Below are 14277 nucleotides of genomic sequence, written 5' to 3' on the forward strand. Positions count from 1 at the left end.
ACACTATATTTCATGAAAATAACTAACCAAACATTAAGTATTACTTACAAAAGTATAGCCACACATATTGGATTGGTTAATCCTAATAGCACAGCAAGGTAGATAAGGGAGGTTCCAAACATTTAAGTAATGCATAAAAGATATGTTTGTTAATCATTACAGTGAAGTGGATCCAGTTTTCTGATTCCATATCCTACTACACCAGTGCTTTTTCAAACATTTTACCACTGCCTAAAGCAAGTTTTATATTTTATATAATAAGCCCAGTCACACATGTATACATATACTCACACTTGTAATGGAAACAAATATTATAAAATCAATAAAATGGTATATAACTGTTAAATGTGTGATAGATTACAATTCACAGTATGAAAAGCACTAATATATATCATACTGTATTTTTAAGAACTGATACCTTTAATAATCTTATATAGCCAGTCTGTACAATCAATTATTGCCTATCTTGTTTTTTTAAGTTCTGAACATGTTGCAAAGAATCATTTTCTTTTAGGTGTATGTTTCTTTTTATGATAAAAATTTACTTTGGCAAAAGTCATTTTAGGATTTGAGGCATAGGATTAAGGAAAAGCACTCTGTCTTATTTTTGTGTAAAGCAGATGAATCCAGCTGGAGCCCAGTGAATTCTGAAATTACCCAGAAAACAACTCAAAAATTCAACCAGAGAATGATGAAGCTCAACTGAGTAAGGATGAAGGAAATGAACACAGGCAGTAAGTTAGCATGGGTGGTTCTTGGGAAACTGTCTTGTATTTTGTTATTTTCTCTAATATAAGAGCAATTGTGAGTCCCCTTTTCTCTAATAATTAAACTATGAAAATTTGCTATATTTCATTTCCTAGGTAAAATATCAAGATTTGTTAGTCTTCCTTTTAGATATACTACAAAATCATTATTTGGGGCATTTTGTCTCATAAATTTTACCTTGCAAATATCAAATCACATCACTGGAGTTTCACCACAGAGAAAAATCCCTTCATAACTCATGTTATTTAACTGAATAAATTGACTATCAAGAGTATTTAATACTGAAATGCAAATCTTCCTTTGACTTAAATCCACAAATAAGAGCAACAGTCATGAATGCAGGCAATGCAAGCACGCCAAAGTTTTTCATTCTCTTGGGTTTCTCTGACCATCCCTGGTTGGAAATGCCACTCTTCACAGTAGTTCTTGCTGCTTACATCTGCACACTAGTGGGAAACATCTCGATTATTGTGGTATCCAGGGTAGATCCTCAACTTGACAGCCCCATGTACTTCTTCCTCTCCAACCTCTCCTTCCTGGACGTTTGTTTTACTACAACCACCACCCCTCAACTGCTGCTGAACCTCTGGGGCCCAGATAAGTCTATCACTTATGGAGGCTGTGTGACCCAGTTTTATGTATTTCACTTCCTGGGAGCCACTGAATGCATCCTCTTAGCTATGATGTCCTTGGATCGTTACGTGGCCATCTGCAAGCCTTTGAGGTACCCAGTTATCATGCAACAGCAACTCTATATCTTCCTAGTGGTCATGGCATGGCTAAGTGGTTTGGCTAACTCCTTGCTTCAGTCATCCCTCACCATCCAGCTGCCACTTTGTGGCAACAACAAGGTAGATGACTTCCTGTGTGAGGTCCCAGTGATGATCAAGATGTCATGTGCTGACACCACATTCAATGTAGCTATGCTCTCTATTGTGGGCACTTTCTATTCCCTGGTTCCCTTGTCACTTATTCTTGTCTCCTACGGGTTCATTGTAGCTACAGTGCTCAGAATTCAGTCCTCAGAGGGAAAGAAGAAGGCCTTTAACACATGTAGTTCTCATGTTATTGTTGTATCTCTCTTCTATGGACCGGTAATTAGCATGTATGTGCAACCTTCTACTAATTCCCAGGATAAGAACAAACTAATGTCCCTTTTCTACAGTTTGGTAACTCCTATGCTTAATCCTTTTATTTATACTTTAAGGAACAAAGACATGAAAAGGGCAATGACAAGTCTTCTTGTCTTATTGTACCATCAAAGAAGAGAATAAACATAGCTATTTTTGTGCTTCATACTCTCCATATAGGGCTTGGAAGAGCCCCTGTTCTAAAAGCACTTCTGATTTTACCTCCTCTCAACATTCTCCCTAAAATGTAGCTTTTCAATATGTTCAGTTCAGTTCAGTCACTCAGTCATGTCTGATTCTTTGTGACCCCATGAATTGCAGCGCGCCAGGCCTCCCTGTCCATCACTAACTCCCAGAGTTCACTCTGACTCACATCCATCGAGTCAGTGATGCCATCCAGCCATCTCATCCTCTGTCGTCCCCTTCTCCTCCTGTCCCCAATCCCTCTCAGCATCAGAGTCTTTTCCAATGAGTCAACTCTTTGCATGAGGTGGCCAAAGTACTGGAGTTTCAGCTTTAGCATCATTCCTTCCAAAGAACACCCAGGGCTGATCTCCTTCAGAATGGACTGGTTGGATCTCCTTGCAGTCCAAGGGACTCTCAAGAGTCTTGTCCAACACCACAGTTCAAAAGCATCAATTCTTCGGCACTCAGCCTTCTTCACAGTCCAACTCTCACATCCAAACATGACTACTGGAAAAACCATAGCTTTGACTAGATGGACCTTTGTTGGCTATCATAATAAATAAAATAAACATGTGGTACAACATTTTAGATGAAATTTATAAAAATATTAAAATTCATATGTATATAAATTGTGTCTTAGAAAATATTGAAAGACATGTTTTTAAAATATCTCTATGTGACAAATCTCATGTGTAGGCACATTTGATGCACATGGTTGTACTTGCTAGAGGGCTGTTTTTCAGCTTTGGCACACATTACAATCCTTAAACTTATAAGGACTGACTCTTCTACAGACCTTCTATATCAGAATTTTAAGAAATCATGTCCAGAAAATTATTTTTTGAAACTGCCTCAGTTAACTTTGAAGTACATGCAGAATCTGTGAGGACCATGATCGAAAAAACAAATTGAGATATCCATTAGAGACAGAGGTCAGAAGGGATCTCAAATATGGGACAAGGTATAAGCTGACCCTTCCCCTCCAAAATAGGTTACAATTTGCCAAAAGATTGAAGAATTTCAAATGCTCCACGCTTTTAAAAAAAGATGTAAATGCATCAGCAGAAAAATTAAAAACACAACCCCTAGCAAACACTAAGGCAAATGCAACAATACCAAATTGAATACCTAGACAATATGATTTCCTTAAAATTAGATATTCTATGAAATTCAGCTAAGTACTCCAATCAGTAGTGAAACTCTCATTTATGTGCAATAAAATTTTTCAAAATTGGTTTCCTAAAACTAAATTATACAATGAAGAATTGACAACTGAATTGTTACTGTTGATTACTAAATTATCAGTATGGGTAAGTAAATATTTAAAACTATCTCAAACAAACCAAAAACAAAAAGAAGAAACCATAAGAAATTATGCAAGAAAACATATGATTTAGAGAATAGACACATGAAACTAAATATAAACAACAGGAATGGTAGTTGAATGAAAACAATAGATTGAGGAGAAATAACTAAGTAAATAGTCAGAAAATTCCCCGGGAAAGAGAGGTTCCAGCCATACATTAGGCACTCCAGCCCTGGGGTCTGACACTGGGAAAATAACCCCCGTTAGCCAGTTTGAAAACCAATGGGGCTTCTTTGATTTCTTTCACCAGTGTTTTATAGTTTTCTATATATAGGTCTTTAGTTTTTTTAGGTAGATATATTCCTAAGTATTTTATTCTTTTCGTTGCAATGGTGAATGGAATTGTTTCCTTAATTTCTCTTTCTATTTTATCATTATTAATGTATAGGAATGCAAGGGATTTCTGTGTGTTGATTTTATATCCTGCAACTTTACTATATTCATTTATTAGCTCTAGTAATTTTCTGGTGGAGTCTTTAGGGTTTTCTATGTAGAGGATCATGTCATCTGCAAATAGTGAGAGTTTTACTTCTTCTTTTCCAATTTGGATTCCTTTTATTTCTTTTTCTGCTCTGATTGCTGTGGCCAAAACTTCCAAAACTATGTTGAACAGTAGTGGTGAGAGTGGGCACCCTTGTCTTGTTCCTGACTTTAGGGGAAATGCTTTCAATTTTTCACCATCGAGGATAATGTTTGCTGTGGGTTTGTCATATATAGTTTTTATTATGTTGAGGTATGTTCCTTCTATTCCTGCTTTCTGGAGAGTTTTTATCATAAATGGATGTTGAATTTTATCAAAGGCTTTCTCTGCATCTATTGAGATAACCATATGGCTTTTATTTTTCAATTTGTTAATGTGGTGTATTACATTGATTGATTTGTGGATATTGAAGAATCCTCGCATCCCTAGGATAAAGCCCGCTTGGTCATGGTGTGTGATCTTTTTAATGTGTTGTTGGATTCTGATTGCTAGAATTTTATTAAGGATTTTTGCATCTATGTTCATCATTGATACTGGCCTGTACAAATGGGATCTAATTAAAATTAAAAGCTTCTGCACAACAAAAGAAACTATAAGCAAGGTGAAAAGACAGCCTTCAGAATGGGAGAAAATAATAGCAAATGAAGCAACTGACAAACAACTAATCTAAAAAATATACAAGCAACTCCTCCAGCTCAATTCCAAAAAAATAAACGACCCAATCAAAACATGGGCCAATGAACTAAATAGACATTTCTCCAAAGAAGACATACAGATGGCTAACAAACACATGAAAAGATGCTCAACATCACTCATTATCAGAGAAATGCAAATCAAAACCACTATGAGGTACCATTTCACGCCAGTCAGAATGGCTGCGATCCAAAAGTCTACAAGCAATAAATGCTGGAGAGGGTGTGGAGAAAAGGGAACCCTCTTACACTGTTGGTGGGAATGCAAACTAGTACAGCCACTATGGACAACAGTGTGGAGATTCCTTAAAAAACTGGAAATAGAACTGCCTTATGATCCAGCAATCCCACTGCTGGGCATACACACTGAGGAAACCAGAAGGGAAAGAGACACGTGTACCCCAATGTTCATTGCAGCACTGCTTATAATAGCCAGGACATGGAAGCAACCTAGATGTCCAACAGCAGATGAATGGATAAGAAAGCTGTGGTACATATACACAATGGAGTATTACTCAGCCATTAAAAAGAATACATTTGAATCAGTTCTAATGAGGTGGATGAAACTGGAGCCTATTATACAAAGTAAGCCAGAAGGAAAAACATAATTACAGTATACTCACGCATATATATGGAATTTAGAAAGATGGAAACAATAACCCGGTGTACGAGACAGCAAAAGAGACACTGATGTATAGAACAGTCTAATGGACTCTGTGGGAGAGGGAGAGGGTGGGAAGATTTGGGAGAATGACATTGAAACATGTAAAATATCATGTAAGAAACGAGTTGCCAGTCCAGGTTCGATACACGATACTGGATGCTTGGGGCTAGTGCACTGGGACGACCCAGAGGGATGGTATGGGGAGGGAGGAGGGAGGAGGGTTCAGGATGGGGAACACATGTATACCTGTGGCAGATTCATTTTGATATTTGGCAAAACTAATACAATTATGTAAAGTTTAAAAATAAAATAAAAAAAAAATAAGAAAGCAGTGGTACATATAGACAATGGAGTATTACTCAGCCATTAAAAAGAATACATTTGAATCAGTTCTAATGAGGTGGATGAAACTGGAGCCTATTATACAGAGTGAAGTAAGCCAGAAAGAAAAACACCAATACCGTACACTAACGCATATATATGGAATTTAGAAAGATGATAATGACAACCCTGTATGTGAGACAGCAAAAGAGACACAGATGTATAGAACAGTCTTTTGGACTCTGTAGGAGAGGGAGGGGGGTGATGATTTGAGAGAATGGCATTAAAACATGTATAATACCATATAAGAAATGAATCGCCAGTCCAGGTTCAATGCAGGATACAGGAAGCTTGGGGCTGGTGCACTGGGATGACTCAGAGGGATGGTATAGGGAGGGAGGTGGGAGGGGGGTTCAGGATGGGGAACACGTGTACACCCGTGGCGGATGCATGTTGATGTATGGCAAAACCAGTACAATATTGTAAAGTAAAAAAATAAATAAATAAAATAAAATGAAAAAAAAAAAATCAATGGGGCTTAGATCAGAACTATAAGAAACTAAGAGTCCACTCTTAAAGAGAGCACCCACAGTCGTGTTTACTCTTGATCATGGTGCAGAAGCTACAAACTGAAAACTGCATGGGCTCTGGTCAGCCTGCCAGGACTGCACCAGCAAGACCCCAGCCCACACCAGCCTCCAGCTCCAGCCCCTCTCGCCCTGGCATTGCTCTCCTCTGTAGCAGAGGCCGTTGCCAATGAGAACACCCACACTTAGAAGGAAAGGAGCTGGCTTGGACCCCAGTCGTGCCCTGACCAGGGCCAAGGCAGCCATTGCCAGTGTATGTGTCCATGCTCACACATGAGAGGAGCAAAAACTAGGGAGGAGAACACTATCACTGGTGGGCAAGAGGCCACCTTACTGGCATGGCACCAACCGCTCTCGCCCCAACCCAGCTTCTAACCAAGGCATACATACTGGGGGAAAAGTGAAACCAGCCCAAGAGTGCAACCTCATGCCCTTAGGCCCAGGCAAGGGCTCAACCAAGGTAGAGACAACCATCATACCCAGGAGAAACCCAACTCTGTCAGGGTTCCTTGTCTAGCCCCTTGGGCCCTGAACCCACCTCCAAAAGGATGATGGGCACAAGAGAGGTGCTCACTCCCACCTGACTCTGACTCAAGCCCCTCCTACACTAGCCATACCTCACACCAAGGTGGTGGCTGCCAGAACACACGGAGAGAAGATGCAGCCCATGCTCACTTTAGATCCAGCTCTCCTGCTAAAGCCCCTGGGCACACACAGAATGCTTAAGTATGCCTCAAGACTAGGATAGGTAACTATTTCACCTAATTTGATAAAGACAGAGAATGTTAAACAAAATGAGAAGACAAAGTAATATGTTTCAAACAAAGGACATACCTGAAAAAAACCCTAATGAAACTAGATAATTCACCTGACAAAGAGTTCAAAGCAGATCAATCAAGTTTGAGATGGCTGCCCCAGATGGGGACTCAGAGGGGAAAAAAGGAGAATACATGGGCAGAGATATGTCCTAGGGAGTGAGACACTGGCGCTACAGATTGAGTGACCCAATCCTGGGGTCCTACACAGGGCGGATGAGTCCTCTTGACTGACCAGAGGATCACTGGGACTAACAGGAGGGCTGTGGGAAGCTTGACTCTGCTGGTGATGAGTGCACATCACTAGCTTACCCTCAAGGCAGGGCAAAGATGGTGGAGTGAAGACTACTCCAGTGGCTCCAGGGTTTCTGGAGAAAGCCTCTGCACATGCCCTGACCCAAGCCAAGCAAACACTTCAGTATCACTTAATTCACATTGTAGTGCAGCACTGGATCTGGGTGTGTCATGACCAAGAAGAATGCTCAAAAATGGGACACAGAGTTGACTCAGTCCCAGGTTGGCATCTGGGTCAGGTGGTGGCCATTATTGGAGCTTACTCAAGCATCACACTGGAAACAACCCAGAACTCTGACAGTAGCCAGTCTGCCACAGTTCACACACTGATACATGCCAAATGTCCAGGTGAGGCCTGCCTTCCCTGTGGTGTGGTTCCATAAAAGGGTAAAGTGGCAGAGGTTGGGGGGAATAATCGGCTATGAGAGACAAAGCGGACTTGGATCCAAAACTGCATCCGAGCAGAGTGAAGGAAATATTTGCTGGCCCCTGCTCAAGAAGTGCATCAGGGACAGTTTGGATCTGTCTACTGCCAACACAAGCTAAGAGCCTGCTTGGGCCCTCCCTTGCTTCAGCACTTCCCCACTATGGGGCAAAGGTCCTGGTGCAGGAGAGGAAAAAGCACACTCTTAAAGGGAAAAGAGCCAGCTTGGGCCCAGCCCTCAGGGGTTCTGCTCCAGCAACCTGGGATCAAAACCCACTCCCAATTAGGAGGTGACAGTCATGAGCAGAGGGGAAATCCCATTTCACACCCAGCTCAGTTTCAGTCCCTCCATCTTCTACTAAGGTGATGGCTGTTAGTACATCCTGAGGAAAGAAGTGACATGTATCCATGTCAAATCCAGTTCTCCTACCAAAGAAATCAGCACATGCAATCCATACAAGGACATTCCCACAGAGTGACACTCACGTAAGACCACAAAAGGTAACTGTTTTATCTAAATTCCTAGAGGTTGAGAAAGTAAAGCAAGATGAAAAGGCAGAGGAACTGGTTTCAATTAAAAGAGCAAGAGAAAACCCGGAAGAAGTAATGAAACAGAGATAAACAATTTACCAGATAAATAATTCAAAGCACTAGTAATAACAATGTTAACTGAATTAAGGAAAAGAATAGATGAACACAGTGAGAATTTTAACAGGGAACTAGAAACATAAAATATACTCAATCAGAAATGAAGAATTCAAGAGATGAAATTAAAAAAAAAAACAGTCAAAGGAATGAATAGGTGGCTAATTGATACAGAAGAACTCATAAGTGATCTGGAAGATAGGGATAATGGAAATCACTCGATCAGAACAGAAAAAAAAAAGAAAATTTTAAAAACTGAGAACAGTTTAAAAGCTCTCTGAGACAACATTATCAATGAGACAACATTATCAATATTCACATTATAGGGTTCACAGAAGGAAAAGGGGGGATCTTAAAATGTATCTGATGAGATTATTGATAAAAATTGCCAAAATATGAAGAAGGAAACAAATATTCAGATACAGAAAGGACAAAGGATTCAAAAAAGTTGAACTCAAACAGACCCATACCAAGACATATTATAATTAAAATGGCAAAGGATAAAGAAAAAGAGAGAACTGTATTACAAATACAGTCAGAGGGGGGAAAAAAAGAGTAATATACAAGAGAATCCTTATGGGTTCTCAGTTGGTTTCTCTGCAGAAACTTTGCAGGTCATAGGAAGTGGTATGACATATTCGAAATGCTGAAAGGGAAAGACCTACAACTAGGATATTCTACTGTGCAAGATTGTCATTTAGAGTTGAAGGAGAGATAAAGAACTTCTCAGATAAGTAAAGAGTTTATCACAACTAAATCTATCCTAAAAGAAATGTTAAAAGGGTCATTTCTGAGTGGAAAACAATAGGAATCTATAGGGAAGAGAAAATCCCAATAAGAAAGGCAATTATATACTAAAAGCAGAAGATTAACTACTTACATATAGAGATTAAAAGACAAAAGATTATAAAATAACTGCAACTACAATAAACAACACATGATTAACATGAAGATATAAAATATAATATCCAAAATACAAAATAAGGAGAAAAGGAGTAAAAACTGTAGATCTTTCAGAATGTGTTTGAACTTAAATGACTACCAGTTTAAAACAAGTAGATATAGATATAGATATACAAGCCATAGTAATGACAAATCAAAAACCTACAATAGATACACAAAAACAAGGGAGTAAAGAACAGAAGAATACTAGCTAAGAAATCAATAGAAAATAATAAAAGAAGAAAAGAACAGAGAATAACTACCAAAACGACCAGAAAATAATAAAATAGCAATAAGTACATACCCATCAATAATTACTTTAAATGTCAATGGACTAAATGATCCAGTGATAAAACATATGATGGATGACTGGATAAAAAAACAAGACCCAGGTACATGCTGCCTACAACAGACTAACTTCAGAGCTAAAGACACACACAGATTGAAAGTGAGGGAATGGAAAAAGATATTTCATGCAAATGGAAACAAGAAAGAAGGGATAGCAATATTCATGTCAGACAAAATGGACATTATAATGAAGGCTTTTCCTATTTTCTAGTTTGGTAAAATTTTCACTGTGTTCATCAATTTTTCCCCAGTGCAGTTAGCATTCTTACTGCAAATGCTTTGAAACTTTATCAGGTAAGTTATCTGTTTCATTAGGGTCTTTTCAGTTGCTTCTTGTTCTTTCATTTGCAACATATTCTGTCTTCTCATTTTAACTTTCTCTGTCTCTTCAAAATTAAATGAAATCGTTACCTATCCTGGTCTTTGACCGTGCTTGTATGGGAGCATCCCTAGGCAGCTTGTGTGTGCCCAGTGTCTTTGCTGGGAGAGCTGGGTCTGAAATTAGTCTGAAGGTAGCTCCATCTTCCCCCAGGGACTTGCAAGCTAGTAATGGCTGCCTCTACTCTGCTTACAGGCCGGGCCAGTGAATCAAGATGTCTCAGCTCCCATCAAGTGTGTTCACTCTCATTGCCAATAGATATCACCTCCTCAGTGGGGAATATCACTGGAATAAAAAGGCCTGGTGCAGGAACTCAGTGTAGGCTCTTGCACATGCTGGGGTGGTTCTGACAAGTCAGCCAGAGCCCAGAAATCTTTCAATATGCAGTCTCTGCTCTTGATCATGAGTAAGCATGATTGTGTCTGCACTCTTCAAGAGCAGAGTCGCAGTTTCTTACTCCAGTAAGCTCCACTGGTTTTCAAACCAGCTGAGGGGTCTCCTATTCCTGGTGTCAGACTCCAGGGTTGAGGTGTCTAATATGGGCCTTAATACCTTGCTCCCCAGAGAGGATACCCAAGCCTGTGATATCCCCTCTTCTTTTGTGTCTCCTCCTAGGGATGTGAGTCCCAACCAAACTGTTTCTCTCTTCCTACCCAATTGCATATGAATCTTTCATTACAGCTTTGGTTATAGTAGAGTAGTTCTGCTGTCCCCAGGTAAATTTGAGCAAGTGTCCCTGCATATGTCATTATAGTTTTGATGTGTTTCTCAGAAAGGTGAGCCCCGTGCCCTCCCACTCCACCGTCTTGGTCTCCTGAAGGTATTTTTTAAGTATCACTTGATTTCTCCTCACATGAAAGACTACTTAATGATTTTCTTTTTCTTCTCTCTTCAACTGATTTTTATGCTCCTTTATTTCATGGCCAGAAATAATTAAATCTTATGTAAGATAGTCTACAAATGAACAAAGTAAGATATTCAAAGAACTCAGATATAAATTCTCTAGAATCACTTATTCAAGCTACTTTTGTACTAATAGTATCTTATTTAAATTTATTATCCAACAACAAACTATCAGAAAAAGAAATCAAGAAAACAATTCCATTTACAATTGCATCAAAAGAATAAAATGCCTAGAAATAAATTTAACTAAGAAGGTAAAAGACTTATAATGAAAACTATAAAACACTAATGAAAAAACTGAAGAAGATACAAATAGATGAAAAGATATTGAGAGGGTAACAGGAAGGAAGGCCAGGGGTCTCCAAATGGAGGAAATACCCTGCAAGTGTCAGACATTTTTATCTCTCTTAAGTGGCAGGAGGAAAGAAACTGGTGATATTTTTTTCCTTCTCTATACAAATTTAAAAGGAGGTTTTGCTTAAAATTGCCATAATGTGTTGCCATAATGACATCTGGTTTCACCTGAAGTTAACCAATGCCTTTTTCTTATGGAAATGTTTGTCTTAAGCTATGCTAATGTGCTATGCATTTACCCCCAAACTCCGTCTTCAAGTCTGTTCTGCCTCTTGGCTCAGACCCTACTTGACAAACCAGTATGTTATATTCAGATATTGTTCCCCTAATCTATGTAAATGAAACTATTTGTATGGTGGTCTGCCCTTCTTCAAGATTCAAGTTAATCATTTTATGGCCCAGGATAAACCATTTGGTGCCAAGGTTATCCCAAAATGCATCTTATGGGTGAGGGGCCTGGTGCCATTCTGAATTTTAAGACATTCCTTTCTTTCAGCTATATAACATCCAGCTGAAGACTAGCAGGTGGGTACTCTTCTGCCCCCTTCTGATGCCTATGTTAGAAGCTTTCTCTATCTCCTTTATACTTTAATAAAACGTTATTACACAAAAGCTCTGAGTGATCAAGCCTCGTCTCTGGCCCCGGATTGAATTCTTCTCCTCTGGGGGCCAAGAATCCCAGTGTCTTTGCGTGATTTAACAACAACCTTTCAATATTCCGTGCTTATAGATTGGGAGAATATTGTTAAAATGTCCACATTACACAAGGCAATTTACAAATTTAATGTAATCCCTACAAAAAGCAATAGCAGAGCTAAAAAGAAATAATCCTTGATATTGTCACTGGTGATTTTGGGGGGTTCTAACTTCAAAGGTAATGACAAGAGAAGCAAAAATAAACAAATAAGATTACATCAAATTAAAAAGCTTCTGCACAGCAAAGAAAACCATGAATAACATAAAAAGGCAACCTACACAATGGGATAATATGTTTTCAAATTTTATATTTAATAAGGGGTTAATATCCAAAATAAACAAAGAATTCATACAATTAGATTGCAAAATGGGCAGAAGTGCTAAATAGATCTTTTTCTAAAGAAGACATGGAGATGGTATACAGCCACAAGAAAAAATGTTCAACATCACTAACAATTAAGGAAATGCCTATCAAAACTACAATGAGATATCACCTCTCATATCAGAACGGCTATTATCAATTGGATTAAAAATAACAAGTATTAGTAAGGAGGTGGAAAAAAGGGAACCTGCCGGGAGCCGGCGAGAGACATTCCACTCGTGACAAAGGTCATGAGGAAGGAGGCTCGGCATACGCAAAGGCGGGATGAGTCTCAGGAGTCCCCCTGGATATTCTCGAGCATCTACCCCCCCCCCTCAAAAAAACAGAGTCTGCCTACTTTATTGCTTTGTGCTCTCACCTCTGACTTTACTGGGGGCTGTCCCCCACCACCATCTCGCTCTCTCTGTCAAAGAGTTAACTTACACCTCCAATTAATAAAGTTCCTGGGCGATTAGGAGTGTTTAAATCCAAACCCCTCAGATAGTTCTCTAACTTGCCTGACAAATTTACCCGGACTCCTACAGCTATGCATACGATTGTTTACAGTCTCCCAGCCTCGAGAGACACGGGAAGCTTAAGATATTCAAATAGCTTAGAGCCTCTCAGAGAGTTAGAAACTGTCAGAATAAAACTAGTAAAAGATTTCATTGATGAGCCAATGCTTGTTGCCAAGTTTTCACATCCCCTGTATTGTATCCTTGAATGTGTATTAATTAATAGTTGGTATGTAGAAAAAATAAGTAGTGGCCTTGGTGTTAGTAACTTTAGACCCTTAAGGTAATAAATTCTTTCCTTTGTTGTAAACCCATTACACATCCGCCCTATAGGAATGCAATTTTATCTTTGGAAGATGGCGGCAAACCTTAAAATAATTACTCTTAGAAAAAATAAGTCTTTGTTGATAAGTCCTTGTCAAGAGTCATAAAATGTTAATAGGCCTTCTGGCCAGAAGATGATGTAAATCACCTAAACCATTTGTATACGATAAATTTGCAGGAAAGAAACCCTGGTTTTTTATAAGGGTCAAAGACTGCTGACTTTGCATCCCCTATTATCCTCTATGTGTAACTTAGGGTATATAAGCCCCTGTTAAAAATAAAGCTATGGGCCTTGCCCACCAACGCTTGGTCTCCCCATGTCATTTTACTCCTTAACTTCCAGCTGATTCTCCATCTGGAGCGTGGATATCCTCTGCGACCATTTATTTGCCTGGGCTTCTAAGACCCACTCTAGAAGGTGTCTAAGGTGGGGCACCTTCCGCTATTCGAGAGGGCGCCTGCGGCCTCCGTGGTCAGAGCTAACCTGGTGTCACGGGTTATATTGATATTCCACGTAAACCAAGCTACTCAGCTTCTTTTCTCCACTGAATTTTCCTACTGAGCTATCCTCATTCTATTACTCTTTATATCTCAAATTAACATTTGAATAGGTCGCCTAAGCCGTCTCTCCTTCGAATACCCTGGATCAGCCAGGGCTGGTCCCCGGCAGGAACCCTAGTGCACTATTCGGAGAAGGCAATGGCACCCCACTCGAGTACTCTTGCCTGGAAAGTCCCATGGATGGAGGAGCCTGGTGGGCTACAGTCCATGGGGTCTCTAAGAGTCGGACACGACTGAGCGACTTCACTTTCACTCTTCCCTTTCATGCATTGGAGAAGGAAATGGCAACCCACTCCAGTGTTCTTGCCTGGAGAATCCCAAGGACGGGGGAGCCTGGTGGGCTGCCGTCTATGGGGTTGCACAGAGTCAGACACGACTGAAGCGACTTAGCAGCAGCAGCAGCAGTGCACTATTCATGGGAATAAAAATTGGAGTAGCCATTACTGAAAATAGTATGATGTTTCCTCAAAAAAGTAAAGATATAACTATCATATGATCCAGCAATTTCACTTCTTAATATT

General features: G+C 39.6%; 1 protein-coding gene across 1 annotated transcript; it reads left to right on the top strand.

Moving 5' to 3' along the window:
• Nucleotides 1-1100: 1100 nt before the first annotated feature.
• LOC147347249 (olfactory receptor 2B11-like) lies at nt 1101-2042 on the top strand. Its single transcript, XM_086370541.1, has one exon. The coding sequence runs from the start codon at nt 1101-1103 to the stop codon at nt 2040-2042; it is 942 nt and encodes a 313-aa protein (XP_086226667.1).
• The last annotated feature ends 12235 nt before the right edge of the window (nt 2043-14277 follow it).

The sequence above is a fragment of the Bos grunniens genome, chromosome 23, assembly GCF_055505025.1.
Source record: "Bos grunniens cultivar Pamir isolate PY7600 chromosome 23, Bosgru_T2T1.0, whole genome shotgun sequence".
Lineage (NCBI taxonomy): Eukaryota > Metazoa > Chordata > Mammalia > Artiodactyla > Bovidae > Bos > Bos grunniens.

Excerpts from the sequence above, each read along its gene's own strand:
- LOC147347249 (XM_086370541.1), top strand. The coding sequence starts at position 1,101 with ATGAATGCAGGCAATGCAAGCACGCCAAAGTTTTTCATTCTCTTGGGT.